This window comes from Halichoeres trimaculatus, unplaced genomic scaffold (genome assembly GCF_033239565.1).
Source record: "Halichoeres trimaculatus isolate MK-OKI-2021-1 unplaced genomic scaffold, fHalTri1.1 fHalTri1_scaffold_18, whole genome shotgun sequence".
Lineage (NCBI taxonomy): Eukaryota > Metazoa > Chordata > Actinopteri > Labriformes > Labridae > Halichoeres > Halichoeres trimaculatus.
The window spans coordinates 21,135,094-21,150,219 of record NW_027437196.1 but is presented as its reverse complement, the minus strand read 5'-3'; the positions used below and the strand labels follow the sequence as shown (position 1 = coordinate 21,150,219).

General features: G+C 41.0%; 1 protein-coding gene across 1 annotated transcript in view; it reads left to right on the top strand.

The window, feature by feature from the left end:
* Positions 1-15,126, top strand: part of abca4a (ATP-binding cassette, sub-family A (ABC1), member 4a) — a 40,182-nt gene that overhangs the window by 12,913 nt on the left and 12,143 nt on the right. The window contains exons 8-21 of the mRNA XM_074693404.1: positions 931-1,162; positions 1,416-1,555; positions 5,423-5,539; positions 7,482-7,679; positions 9,175-9,380; positions 9,489-9,665; positions 9,784-10,006; positions 11,529-11,750; positions 12,033-12,237; positions 12,341-12,418; positions 12,561-12,890; positions 14,378-14,555; positions 14,666-14,797; positions 14,900-15,039. Of these exons, the coding sequence (XP_074549505.1) occupies positions 931-1,162; positions 1,416-1,555; positions 5,423-5,539; positions 7,482-7,679; positions 9,175-9,380; positions 9,489-9,665; positions 9,784-10,006; positions 11,529-11,750; positions 12,033-12,237; positions 12,341-12,418; positions 12,561-12,890; positions 14,378-14,555; positions 14,666-14,797; positions 14,900-15,039 (2,578 nt within the window). The remainder of the gene's footprint in view (positions 1-930; positions 1,163-1,415; positions 1,556-5,422; positions 5,540-7,481; positions 7,680-9,174; positions 9,381-9,488; positions 9,666-9,783; positions 10,007-11,528; positions 11,751-12,032; positions 12,238-12,340; positions 12,419-12,560; positions 12,891-14,377; positions 14,556-14,665; positions 14,798-14,899; positions 15,040-15,126) is intronic.

Genomic DNA, 15,126 nt, shown 5'->3' with positions numbered 1-15,126 from the left:
CAGCCCCGTCTAAGCCCCCCTTTGTTTGTAAAAATTGTCTTATTAGACTTTATATGAGCTACATTCACCTGAAAAGCTCAGAAAAATGTCTTATTACAAGATATTACAAGACAAAAATGGCGCCTAAATTTCTTGTACAGAGAAAAAAAATCTGAACGCAGCTCATATTGAGTCTAGTAAGACAATTTTTACTTAGAATGCAACAAAAACACCTGCTAAAATGTCAGTTTTTGCTGTGAAACAGACTATAAACTATTGACGTAATCTCTGTAGTCTCTAAAGAGGTGTTATAAAGTGTAATAATTGGTTGTCTACATGCTGGAAATATTGCCTCAACCTGCCTTTTAATACGTTAAGACAAGTGAGAACAGGTGTTTCTTAACGTGGATATATGTGGACCTGTCCTCTTATTATCGAATGTATGTATAACCCGTAGCCTTTTTAAATTCTTATAGGACATGCTATGTTTTTGTAATGAGGGAAGAGGTTTAACAAATATGGATGAATTGTTTAAGAACAACAGCTAAATGTGTGAGTTTATAACTGTTTTAAGTAAATTTAAATGAACACTAAACTCTTCTGTTTATCAACAGAAATCAGTGTGTTTCATCTGTAAGATTTAAATTGTTCACTTGAAATGGACAAAGGTTATTAGGGTGGGGGAGAAACATTTGTGTTTCCTTCCTGATCAGAAAATCAAAGCTATGGGGCATTTGTCTCTGTTTATTCTCTGTACTGAACAATAAACACACAATGAATCCTGCTGTTCATCTCACCCCCTATGCTGTGACTGTGGCATCCACTGTAGATTTTTTTTATAAAGAGCAACAAAAAAACTTTATGCATCATCATCACGGATGTTCCCTCTTACTTATCCTTGTCATAAATCAGTTATTTTATTGAAGTCTCTCTCCTCCTGTGTCCTCACAGCTGTACCAGAGGAACAGCTCCAGGGAGCTGCTTCAGGTGGTGACTCCTCTCCTGCAGAACAATCTGACCTTCAGGCAGGTGATGGCTGCTGCCTCTAGCCTCGTCTGTGGATACTCTGAGGGCGCTTTCTCCAGAGTTACTTCTTTTAACTGGTACGAGGACAATAACTACAAAGCTTTCCTCGGCATCAGCAGTGAGACACAGGACCAGTACGCCTACGACAACAGCACCAGTGAGTAGACAGGCTCTCTTTGACCCTCAGGGAACCATAGGCTTTGGAGCTTTGTTCCTCTAAGGTCTACCAGTTGGTAGAAAAATAAGTTTAGTTGAAGCAATTTATAAATCCTACCATGGCTCATACACCCAGTCCACAACCTGAAGTATTTCCTGTAGCTAAACAATATTCTGCATCTTAAGCTTTCAGCGTCAATCATTTCGACTCATAATGTCTAATATGCATGTTTGATCTTTTTCCTTCTCTGCAGCCCCTTTCTGCAATGATCTGATGAAAGAGCTGGAGTCAAACCCTGTCTCCAGGATCGTGTGGAACTCTGTGAAGCCCATGCTGATGGGACAGATCCTCTATGCCCCCGATTCACCGGCTGTCAGGAAGATCATAAGAAATGTGAGCTGCAGTTATTTAAAACATGGTGTGCTTCTGTGGTTTACTGCATTTCTGAGAGTAGAGATCAGATTCTTTCTCCTTTGATTACTGTGTGACAGTGTGTTATTTGGTAACATCCAGCACAAGTACAGCCTTAAAGCTTTTCACAAGTACACTTTTACCCTTTGGTTAATATTTATTAAGGTGCTGTTTAAGGTTTTGAGAACAAGATGTTAAGAATTCCACTTAAAAAAGGCAGAAAAACATCTAAAGCAGCACTACAATTGTTTAAATTGATAGAAAATCTTGACAGATTTATAACTTTAGAGGATATCTGTCGCTCCATGTCGGCCATGGCACAAGCGGGCATTCTGCAGTGAACAAAACATTTGAGCTAAAAAGAGGATCAGCTTTCCTGGCCTCATGTCCAGCCCTTTGTGAGTGGATGTAGATACGTGCTGGTCAAAGCCTCTCGGGGGGGCGCAGTCATGGATGGTTTGGTAGCAATGGAAGAACACAAGCCGATCGGCTGTGGTGACTGCCACACATCCACTGGCGCCATGGTGCTTTCACGGCGTTATGTAAGGAGTGAGATTCTGTCCTTTAAGACCTGTGATCGCACAAAGAAAGACACACACACACACACACACACACACACACACACACACACACACACACACACACACACACAGGCACGCACGCACACACACACACACACACACTGGTGCTTCCTGGTTCTTGACCTTTAATGCCCTCTTTGTTTTCCTCTTCCCTTAGATTGGGATCTTAATTGCACTAAGACCAAGTAATGACCAAGGGGTTAATCTGTTACTTTAAAAGACCAAAAACATGACCTCTGCAGCCTCTTTGTCTTCTTCTCCTCCACTCTGTCATCTTTGTTTGTGGAGGAAACATGTTATACTTATGTGCTGTTAGGCAGATCTCACCTGCATCCTGCTGTCAAAGACTAACTCCTCAAACTGACCACATCATCCAGATCCGTCAAAAAGAACCATCCTTAATATTCCTGCAGGTACAGTTTGATAAAATGTTTTCTGCGGTGCATTGGTAAAACTTACTGCAAAAGGGAATTCAGTATTTCACTCTGGGCCTTTATTTTCCCAATTTTGGGGTCTGATCACTGATGTGTACAAGTGTTTTCCAGTAAACAGCTTTGGAACAGGCTGTAACGTGTTTTGTCAGGGCTAACTTGCCACCAGGGCTCAGATTTTTATTAAACAATTAACAATATTTTCATATACAAAAAGACAACAACAATTATTGATCCATTAAACTGTCTGCAAGATTTTCAAAAATGCTCCCAAACTTCATCAATAAAAGTAGCTAAAACTTAGAGGTTATGGAGCTGCTTGTCCACAAATGCTTGGTGTTTTTTGTTTTGTTTTAATGCATTAGAAATAACCTTTACAGCACTGAAGTCATGCAGCAACAAGAAACACGAAAACAGGACCATATTTCTACATAAAATGTCTATTTTTGAATAATTTCAGTGAAGTTAATCAGCACCTGTCATGTGGCAAGACTTGCAGACTGCAGCACATTTTTTCGCTGGTGACCACCACTGGACGCCAGAAATGAGAAGTCAAATGTTGGTGAAGAGCAAAATATACTAATGTTGCTGGTGGATCTTTTAGCAAGCTGCTCTCTATTTTAAATCCCACCACCAAGAAGCAAAGATGATACTTTTAAATGATAAATGAAAACAAAAAACCTTTTCTTATAGTAATCACTTTAGTGTGAAGTTTTCCCCGTAAGTTGGGCAAAAAAAAACACACAAGATCTGCAAGAGCCCTCAACTGACCCCTACAAGAATTCACCTTATAGAATCCCCCTCCCTCCTCCTCCTCCTCCTCTTCCTCCTCCTCCTGCTGTTTTAAACCGCCCAGGGGAATGAGGAAGCGCTCACTTGTGGGAACCTGACTGGGATTCACTGGGCCAGCCCGAATGCATTCGGCCAGTTGTCACCAACGGCCCCCATTGTCACCCCAGCTCCATTGTCCCCATTGTCGCCCAAAATCAGACACACACAAGAGGAAGGCGTTTAATTGGGTGTACTCTTGAGGGCTTTCATCCCCCACTGCACATGACTGAATGCTGAAAGAGCCAGCCCGTGGTATTTGCCTCACAAAGCACTGTACCCACACACATCCAGGCTTTTTTAAATGATAAGCGTGTAGTTAATATTTGACAAATTTGGCACAGGGAGCATTTGTTGCACAGTTTCTGGTTATCTGTCTGAGCCTGCGGGAATTCTGTGTGTGAGAATGTGTGTGTAGTCTTTGCAAAGCCTGTTTTCACAGAGAGTTTGATGTGGGAATGGTATGTAGCAGGAGATTAGGGGATCTGTGACACTGTGTGAATTTCACTGTCTGAATGTTGTGTAAACACATGCACGTGTTCACAGGCTGGAATGTTCCCCACCAGGGAAATTTCTCCTGCACACGTTTGTATTATTATGTTTCCTCATATCATCCCCAGATTTCTGATCCCGTTTGTTTTTTGGATGTAACTTTGTGCATCATCACTTACAGGGAACTGCTCTGTCACAGCAGCCAGAGAAGAGACAGCACAGCTAAAACCAAGCAAGCAAACACTGAGGCACATGAAAACTACACATGAAAATGTCCAGAATTAAAAAAAAAAAAAAAGGACAAAAACTGAGACAACATAAATACATTTTAGAGCATGAATACAGAAACAAATGTGGACAAGCACGTGCTGCTGAAACTTGTTTTTGTGCAATTGTTTTTTTAAAATCTGGCATGTTAAAACATGCTTTCATGCTTTAATTCTTTAATTCACTGATAAACACATATACACTCTAATAGCTGAATTTACACACAGTCAAACCCCCTGTAATTTTTGGTGAATTTCCCAGATTTTATCAAAACTTTTTTTTTTTTCAACCAAAGTAAAGCCCGACCGATATGGGATTTGTGGGGCTGATGCCGATACTGATACTGGGGGCAAAAAAAAGCGGATATCCAATGTATCGGCAGATATCCGATATATTGACCGATATCCAATATATCGGTTGATATATATCTAATAAATTCATTGATATACACAGCATATATACTGTATATAATCACAAAATATTATAATACCCATATGATTCAAGACAGAGACAGAACACTATTAGATTAAAACAAGGGACTTTAATTATAAAACTGTCAACATAAGAACTGTAGTGTTAACCAATGATAAATAAGAACAAACTGTAAACACAATAATAAATAAATAAGTCAAACTTTAAACAGTAAGTATAAATAAAATTAAAAAATGTTAACACAATGAGCTACTTACACAATGTTAAAACGCTGCATGATAGTCTTACATTAGATAATGGTGGGCGTGTGAATTAACAGTAGCATTTATCTTTTTATCTCACAAAAAAGCGACTAACACAATGTAAAAACGTCATTCTATAGTCTTACATTACATAATGGTGGATGGAGGGGGCGGTCACTCGGGTAGTGTGCAGCCCAACACACAGACACACAGGGGCAGGAGCGACAGAATCTCAGAAGAGCAAAATTTTTTATAATCGGCTACATTTTGGCCGATGTTGATTAATCGGTGACAGGCATAAACGGCCCAATTAATCGGCCCGACTGATTAATCGGTCGGGTTCTAAACTAAAGTTTCTGCAAAATGTAAGATTGCAGCGCAAGGTCCAAAGAAATTCATAAAAGTTCATTTGAATTCATTCATAAATGACGCCATCTTGGATCTTTTGAATACATTATACAGTAACTGCTACAGCATACTTTTGTGTCATGTCCTGATAGTCCCCTCCTGACCAAAATTCCTGAAAGTTTTCAGGAGTATTTGAGATGTCTTTTCATATTCTTATCTCTCCTGCAGGCAAACACAACCTTTGAAGAGCTGCAGCGTCTGAGGACGATGGGAAAGGCCTGGGAGGAGGTGGCTCCTCAGATCTGGTCTTTTTTCCAAGAGGGAATTCAAGTCAAGATGGTCCGGGTAGGACAAAAAAAAAGACTGTTCACTTTTGCAAAACAGAAACAATAAGCTGTTTGAAATGTGTCTAAAATCACTTTGAATTACAACCAAACACTGCAAGAGTAAAAGAATAAAACATAGACAGGCATTCAAATTTGAACAGAAAGGATCAAGATCTGCTGTAGTGTTGTTCAGACTACATCAGATGATTATTTAGGAGGGAGTTTGCTATAGAGCTACTGCTCCTGATATTGATGCCTCCTGGATGCATAGACCTGAAAGGAGACCCGTGGGCTAGACCCAGAGCTCAGTGGATAGATTATATACCCCCTCTAGCCTGGGATCCCTCAAGAGGAACTAGGAAACTTTACTGGGGAGAGGGACGCCTGGGTTGACTTGCTTTGACTGCTGCGCCCACAGTATGAACTGAATGCGCTGAGGAAAACAAATGAAAGTTATTAATGATGTCTTTCTCCCCTTTCTTTTTCTTTAATTTCAAGTTTGCTGATAGGTTTTAAAACCTTATCTTTTCTTGGCGATGCAATTTTTTTCTGCCATCCAGCCCACTTCTCTGTCCGTGCTTACCTGTAACTTTTCTGTGCTTACTTCCCTTTTCTTTTAAATTCACATTTACACTTATATCCATGTTCTTCTTTCTGAACTGTAAAGCTTCTTTTAAAGGGGGACTCGGATATCACTTTACCTGCGTCAAAATTACCTGTGTTGGGGTCCAAGTGACTTATACCGCAGATAAAATAAGTTCTGAACTGCCAACAATGTCCATTTGCGATTTTTAATTTTTTGCCACTTACAGATAGTTCTAACAGAAAGGATCTGTTCAGAAATAGATCCTCTGTTAAAAAAGGGAAGTTTTTAAAACCAGAAACAGCTGTGCAATCACTTTCCCACAAGCCACAAAACTTTCTTTGCAAAACTTCTGTCCTCATTTAGTGCCCCTTTTTCTCAGAGTGCGAACACTGACTCACCTTTGAACAGAAATGAACCAAACGTGGCAGCACCGAACATTGTTCCTGTTACCACTACCTCTTGCCTGAAGTGACTTTGTAGAGACCAGTAGCTTTCAGAGTCTCTCATCAGCTTTGCTGTGGTTGTCTGGATTGCAGGACAAGATGCTGATCCACTTTTCTTTATTAGAGATGTTTGGGGTTCAGTGGTTCCTCAGACTGCTCTCATTTAGTTACCCCACTCTGAAGGCCAGCCTTAGATGGGCAGAAATGTTTTTTTTTTTTTTTTTTTTTTTTTTAATTATTTTTTTTACCACAGGGTCAACAGGCAAGGAGGGAGCAAGACAGACTGCTTTTTGTGGATAAATTTGACATGCGTGTGGTTATGTCTCAGGTGTTTAGCTTTAGGGGATTACTCACTGTCAAAATAGTGAGTAGAGTAATAGTGAAATAGGATCAAATACTAAACATGCTGGATGATTAACTAATTTCATGTTTCCTTTCATGTCACTTATGTCCAGTGGACATAAGAATTATGTTAGCCATCAAAATAATGGACTTAGACAGTGGTGACTGTTTTCTTTAAATGAGTCTTGAAGCTTTGAATAAGTGTAATATAATAGCTGCTTTAACACGCTTTAATAAGCTTATAAGGTATTAGGTCTATCTCTTTCTATGATCTCATCTGACATTATAGAAAAAAACAGCCAAAAATTAAGAACTTGAGTAGATTGTGCAGATCCTGAAACTCTGTGAGCATATTTTGTTTGGTTACAAAGAGCAGAGTTTTTTTTTAAATTATCATAATTCCCTGTTCTCTTATTTTTTTCCTGGAAAACACAGTGAAACAGTTTCATTTAATTAACTTTACTTTGATCTTTTGGCACTGTCCTCTAAGACGTGATAACAGATTTGACTACACTTGCCTTTCCTCAGAAAGGCTCTCAGTAGAAAAAGGAGTTTCTTTGAATTAACTTTACTGCTTTCTTTCGTCTCAGGACACAATTGGCAACCCGTCAGTGATGGATTTTATAGACCGGACCCTGAAAGATGCTCCGTTCTCCTCCAAACACATCCTCAACTTCCTGCATAATGGCCCACCAGAGGAGCGTTCTCCTGATGTCCCTGAGTTTGACTGGAGGGACATCTTTAACCTCACTGACCGGGCCATTCGGACGCTCAACCAGTACGGGGATGTGAGTGCCTCTTTACTCTTTAATCCTTTTCTTCATCCTCTGTCCCCTGAAATACTGCAGGGTGTGAGGAATGTTGGTAAGTGTGTGGAATTATTCTGACTAGTCAAAAGAGGCCCCAGGTTTCCAGATGACAATAAAGTGTCAGGATTGTTTTACCAACCTCTCTACCTTTTCTCCCTTTGGACTGAAAGAATGCAATGCATGAAAATCGCTTCACCTGTGTGAAGTTCAAAGACAGGCGTATCCATCTTATAATACAGTTTATTACAGGTCTTGTCACTTGCTGATTGCAGGCTGCCAAAAGAATCTGTCCTCAATACCATGCTTGATGTGATGTGAGCATTTAGATAAGCCCTCCTCGGTCTCTGCAATTTGTCCCCCCCTCCAGAGACACGGCGATCTGCCCAGGTGGGCGAGAGCCAGAGCAACAAACAAGCTGTCGAGCCTCCTTTGTCTCCAGCTGATGGAGTGGAGGGTAAAAAGAAAACCCCAAAACACATCACAAACCTTCTCCTGTGAGGGCGCTACACATTCAGAAGAGCGATGCATTGGAGACAAAGTTAAAATCACGCCTTTCTCTGCGGAGGCTAATCAGGATGAGAGGCCTGTCGCTCTGGGGGGTGACATGGGGGGCACCTCGGGGCACGGCTGGGTGGATGGTTGGTGCTCTTTGTTTTTGTCCAAGTTGAAGCTTACAGCACTTGAGTGTGACAGAGAGAGTGGGAAGGACTCAGGCCGATTAGATACAGCTGTCACTCCATCCTGCATCTTTTATACGGCGGAGACAATGACCGTGGGCTTGATGGCTGGTTGGCTGCACGTTGGTGGCATGCATGAGTATCCCTCCTTAGCAGGGCCGTGGTGTTTGTAGGTGAATTCCTGGCTGAATTAAAGGGGGTGGGGGTCTTTGAGATTTGAATAATTAGTTAGGCATGCTAAGTGTACATTGTGTCCATAAATGCATGTATGCATGCATTCAGCTCTGTAAGCACGGTGTGTATGTGTGTTTTGGGTTTGTGGAGATGCCTGTGCAGAGAATCTTGGAGGGTAAACTGTTGTTTTGGATTGTTTCCCTTTGGATTGAGGCCCTCCTTATTTGCATTAGTCTACAGTGAATGGCTATGTCAGACACGCTTTGCAGGGAAGAGACATCACGGTGTGGATCAGAGTGACTCCAGCCAACATTTTTTACTCTGAGACATTCAGCTCCTGTAGGAGACTCAAGGTTTGTGTTGGTTGACCACTGTTATTCAGACTAAAATCTGTGGAAAACAGTGTTTGTCATTTTACTCACACATGCTTTGTTTAGAGGATTTTTTGGTGAAGCCCAGATTCTTTTTCTAGCACCAGGAGCAGATTTGGTTTAAAGGATTTTCTGTCCTTTAGCAAATCTTTAAAATCCAAAAACAGCTCTGTGTTGGTGTTTCTGGAGCTGATTTATGCTCAGGTGTGCTGCACTAACACCTGTCTGTGTCCCTTTTTGTTTCCTCCTCAGTGTGTGAACCTGGACAAGTTTGTGGCACTTCCTGATGAGGACTCGGTCACTTTTCAGGCCTTGGACCTGCTGAAAGACTCAAAGTTCTGGGCAGGCCTCATCTTTGTGAACATGTACCCTTGGACTACCAAAGTCCCACCTCATGTGAAGTTCAAGATCAGGATGGATATTGATGCTGTAGAACGGACCAATAAGGTCAAAGACAGGTCAGTCTCAAAGTGAAGCTGAAATGAGATAAAGTGATACTTTATCAGCTGATTATTCAGAAATAAACTGTGTTCAGAAACTTGAGCACTATATGTTTGTTTTCTCAGGTATTGGGACCCTGGCCCTCGAGCTGACCCAATGGATGATCTTCGCTATGTTTGGGGCGGTTTTGCGTACCTGCAGGACATCATAGAGCATGGCATCATCAAGACCCAGACTGGGAAGGAGTGGCCGCTGGGGGTGTACCTGCAGCAGATGCCCTACCCCTGTTATGTGGATGATCTGTGAGTAAAGAACTTGAACATTTTGTAAAAATAAGCATGAAGAGTTTGAGACACGTACCTTTGTTGATCACTTGAATCACCTCTTTGATTTCATTCATCCCCTTACTGCTCTGTGCAGCTTCATGCTGACGTTAAACCGCTGTTTCCCGATCTTCATGGTGCTGGCCTGGGTCTACTCTGTGTCCATGATCGTGAAGAGTATCGTCTTGGAGAAGGAGTTACGTCTGAAGGAGACCATGAAGGCCATAGGGGTCACAAATGGTGTCATCTGGTCCACCTGGTTTATCGACAGTTTCCTGATGATGGGCGCCAGCACGGCTCTCCTCACTGCCATCATCATGGTGAGGAAGGAGTTATGAAAGTGATTCAAAAGATTCTTATTTATTCACCTCCTGTTTTATATCATATCCAGAGCTGCATGTTAGCCTGATGGTAATTATTTGTGAACTTGAACCTTATTGTTTTATAATGATGCAATGTTTTGGAATTACTGCTTGCTAGATATCTGGCTGTAAGGTCTCCAACACAATCCTAAAGGAAGCAGAGAATGTCCACTAAAACATTACCGAAAAAAATCCCTACTAAAGTAAAAGAGGATTCTCCTTAAACCAGAAACAGTTGTGTAATTGTATCCTGAAATAGACCAAACACTATTAACAAATATATGAATTTTAATTGAGAAATCCTGCTGTTCAGACAGTGCATTTTACTGGCTCAAAACACACTCAAAAATCTAACACACTGAGACAATGATAGGCCAGCAACTTTTTTATTATGACAGGAAAATAACTTTAAACTTTAGCTTTCTGTTAAAATGTGAAATTATCATGTCCAGTTCAAAAAGCTATGGCAGTCAAAGGAGAGAGACACAGGGAAAAATGCTTCAACTTATTGATTTTTATTTTTTATTTGCAAAAACATAACTGTATATTTGAAGTGATGATATGTGAATACTTGTTAACCAGTGTTGTAAGTGAGGGGGTGAGTGGTTAGAGTGGTGTTCAAGTGTTTGTGGAAAAAGAAGGAGAGCATAAAAAGAGTCTGGCTGAAAAACTCAAGCTGGAAGCCTTCAGATCACCTGCAAACACTGGGCTCATGTGCTTGCTCACAGTCACTCCTACAAATTGCTTTTACCTGCAGCATAAAAAAGAGCAAACAAACAAACCAAGAAGCCATCAGAAGAGACTTAAATAAACTGTCTCAGTCTCCGTCATTAGTCTGTTTTGATACAAAAGCAAACTTAAAGTAGGCAAACTTGGATCCAGCTCCCTGATGAAGCTGTTACAGCTGTTTTACTGCTGCTGCCTGATCCCAATGTGTGCAGTTAAACCAAAGAGTTTCCTTTTTTGAGTCATTTAGTCTTAAAAAATAAACAACCTACAATTTTTAAGACATATCTTGTTGTAATTGGTATAAAGTACAGCTGCTCCCTCTGAAATCACTGTAATGATTAATCCAGTGGGCCTTCATGTCTGATGTGTTAATGCAAAGACACCTCATAGTCAATCATTGGCAGATCTCTTCCCTGAATAATGAATTGATACTAGTATCCACTGATTGTGTTCTGATAAATGATTAATGAGTGAATTGTGAACACATGACATCATGGGAATTATGTCAACAGTTGTGGAGGAAAGAACCTTCAATGATTAACAGCTGCACCTCATCCAGTCACAAGTCATCACTTGTGTTCAGTCAGAAGCTCAGCTGATAGTCAAAGATGGACCGGTCTGACCTCTAGCGGACAAACAGTGTACTGCAGTGCTTTGTATCAAGATGACAGGAGTTTTATCCAAACTTCCTTTGCACCAATAGTGTTAATTTTCAAACCATCACCTGTGTTTCTCTGTCTCTGTTCTGCAGGGTGGAAGAGTCCTGAACTACAGCAACCCTATCATCCTCTTTCTTTTCCTGCTGACCTTTACTACAGCTACCATCATGCAATGCTTCCTCTTCAGCATCTTTTTCAACCAGGCCAACCTGGCAGCCGCCTGCTGTGGGATTGTGTATTTCACCCTCTACCTGCCGCACATCTTCTGCTTTGCCTGGCAGGAACACATCACCAAAGACATGAAGATCCTGGTGGTGGGTGTCGCATCAGCTCTACCTGCCCTCTGAACTCATGAAAGCTAGCACATATGATGACTGCCTGGCTGGCAGCGAAGCTGAAGTTTGGATCAGATTAGCTCAGTTGGTGAAATGCAGGCCCTGTTCAGAGTCTAATTTATGTAAAACTTGTAAGTTTTTAGTCATCTCAGTGGATGTGGCTGACCAAAAAAACAAAACAAAGTTCTGTACGCTTTAGGCCACTGATGGTTCAGATTGAAGTCTACAGAGTGAAAAATCATTCTGTTCTTCTCCCCTCAGAGTCTGCTGTCCCAGGTGGCTTTTGGTTTTGGGACTGAGTACCTGTCCAGGTACGAGGAGCAGGGTCTGGGTCTGCAGTGGGACAACATCCAGACAAGTCCTCTGGAGGGCGACGAGTTCTCCTTCCTCACCTCCATCTGCATGATGGGGCTGGACACTGTGCTGTACGGCGTGCTGGCCTGGTACCTGGACAACGTCTTCCCAGGTCAGTGTATTAGCAGAGACAACTGAAGATTTGATTCGGAAAGATTCATTTCTGTACATTTTCCTTGAAGCCAACATGTCAAATTTCTGCTTTTTCCTCTCAGGACAGTACGGAATTGGTCGACCGTTTTACTTCCCCTTCCTGCCATGTTATTGGATCAACAGTGTGTCTCCAGCTAAAGGTATGCTCACTTGCCAGTTTAACATCTCACATGATGCACAAAAGAAAATGTATGTTCAGACTAACATTTGCTATTACTTCCAAAATAAACAATTCCCAGGGCCTGACCCAGTCTTTTTTTTTCTCTTTAAAATGTGGATCAGACAAGAAAAACTTTGATAACTTGATAAACAGAGAGCAGGCAGAGCAGCTGAAAACTGAAGGGAAGGAAGATAAGGAAATTCAGGATCAGGAGAAATATGAGGAGAAAAACCAAGGTGAGAAAACAGACCAGGAGAAAAAAGAAGACCAGGACCTGAATGAGGAAGAAAAACAGGAACAGGAGCAAGACCAAGATCAAAAGGAGAAACAAGAGGATGAAGAGGAGCAGGAGAGACTCAGACTCCTGGAGAGAAACACCTCCTGTGAACATCAGAGTGAGCGTGAGAGGATGGAGAGGGTAAACCAGGCCGAGGACGACCAGGAGAAAGACGGTACCTTTTCAGTTTCTCCTCTTAGTCCTCTTGTCCTGTCTTGAGGGTACATAGCTTTAGATTTGCTTGAGCAAATAGTTGAAATCATCAGCAGAGATCACAACCTGCTGGAAAGCTGCAATCATATAATGTTACAGCTGTGATTGTCTGTCCACAAACTCTTGTTTGACCAGGTCATGTTTGTAAATGAGAACTGGTTCTCAAATGTTTCTACCTGGTAAAGTAAAGGTCACAAAAAAGAAAAAAAAAACTCATGGAGAACTAGTTAGCAGCATAGCTCCACTTATAATCAGTTACATATCTCATTAAGTATGTTGAAGAAACAATTATCCAAGCAAACACTCACTCTGTTTATTTTTGTCACATTCATTTTGTGTGAACTCAGTGTCCTTGTGTTTGTGTGTGTGTTTGCTCTTTGACATGTGAGCACACACTTGGTGAGCTGCAGTTTCACACTGAGTTAATGAATGATGGAAACTGTTTTCTTCACACCTTATGACATTCCAATGCCCTGATATCATAAGTCGCTGACCCCTTTTATGTAAACAGAGGGTATAAAATGAGTTTTCAGCACTTTCTGGATGAACAGAAATGATAAGCTGTGAGGTTAGTCTCCTTTGTGTTATTATGAAGTTGTTTGGGAAGTTTTGGATATAGTTGTCACTAAACTAATCTGGACTGGACTCAGCTAAAATGGATTACAATAGACTAAACCTAACTTGACAACTGTAGATTAAAACTGAAAAGAAACAAGCTACACTAAATAAAACTTCACTAAACTTAACTCAACTCAACTGATCTAGATTAAAATCACTGAAAATGTATTTGAATAAAATAGCTTCATCCGACTGGACTAAACTGAAATACCAAATTCAACTTAGACCAACAGAGAAAAAAAAGCAATGAACTTAGCTTAAATAATACTAATTCAATTATACTTGGTGAACCCAAACTAAACTTACCCAATCTAAACAAACCAAATGAATCTTTATTAATTAATCCATCCTTTAACTTTATTTAACCCAACTAAGCTTAATTAAACCAGACAGGGCTTATCTAAACTGAAACAAACTTGATTCAACTGTTAGCTAAACTTACCTTGAGCTGATGTAACTAAATTTATCAAACCAAACTACACTGAACCAGGGTCTGAAGCTTTATGGGTTAAAATGTTAAATGTACATGTCAATGTGTCTCATCTTACTTTTGTATATAAATAAAAAACCCCTCTTGCAGTGATTCTTTGTTTTTGTCCAGGGTAGGCTCAGATTATTTAAAGAGTATGACAACATGGCAGGGATGAATCTCTACAGAGAAAGAGAAAGCTTTTTTCTCCCAGAGGAAAACACAGACAAAACTGTTACTTTGCTTTTTTAAGCCTCCAGACGCGGCAATTTAACTTCACACCACAAGGTGTATCCTCTCAGGCCCACATCCTCTGTGAGGTGATTTTAAAGTCTCATTTTGTTCATGCTTGCTGTTTGCAGGTCAGCAGTTCTTTGAAGCAGAGCCAGCTGATCTGGTTAAAGGTGTCTGCATCAAAGACCTGGTCAAAGTGTTTACCAGAAGCTCCACACCTGCAGTGGATGGCCTCAGCCTCAGCTTTTATGAGAGTCAGATTACTGCTTTTCTGGGTCACAACGGAGCTGGGAAGACCACCACCATGTATGTACAGATTCTCTACGCTCTGACAAACAGAAACAACCACCTGTAAAGTGCTGAAACTTTTAGATTTGTCAACTCTCTAATCAACTTCACAAATCTGTCCCTCACAGGTCCATCCTTACAGGTATGTTCCCTCCCACCTCTGGAACAGCCACCATCTACGGACACGACATCTGCACGGACATGGACACCATCCGTCTGTCTCTGGGAATGTGTCCTCAACATAACATCCTTTTCCAGCAGTATGTATCTCTCCACAGACTCAAAAACACACAAAGTGAGATGCAATAAAAAGCTTTTTTTAAGTTTTTTTTTTTCCCCACATTCCTTCTTTTTTAATACAGTATGACTGTAGCAGAGCACATCCTCTTTTACTCGCTGCTGAAAGGCCGACCATTAGCAGAGGCCGAAGAGGAAGTGGAGAACATGTTGCAGGATCTGGGTCTGCCTCACAAGAGGGATGAACTGACCCAGAACCTCTCAGGTCTGTATGGTTGAACCCATATCCAAAGCTGCTCTAAAGTCAATTCACTTTTTATATATGTCTTTTACACGTGTATAAAATTCTCCT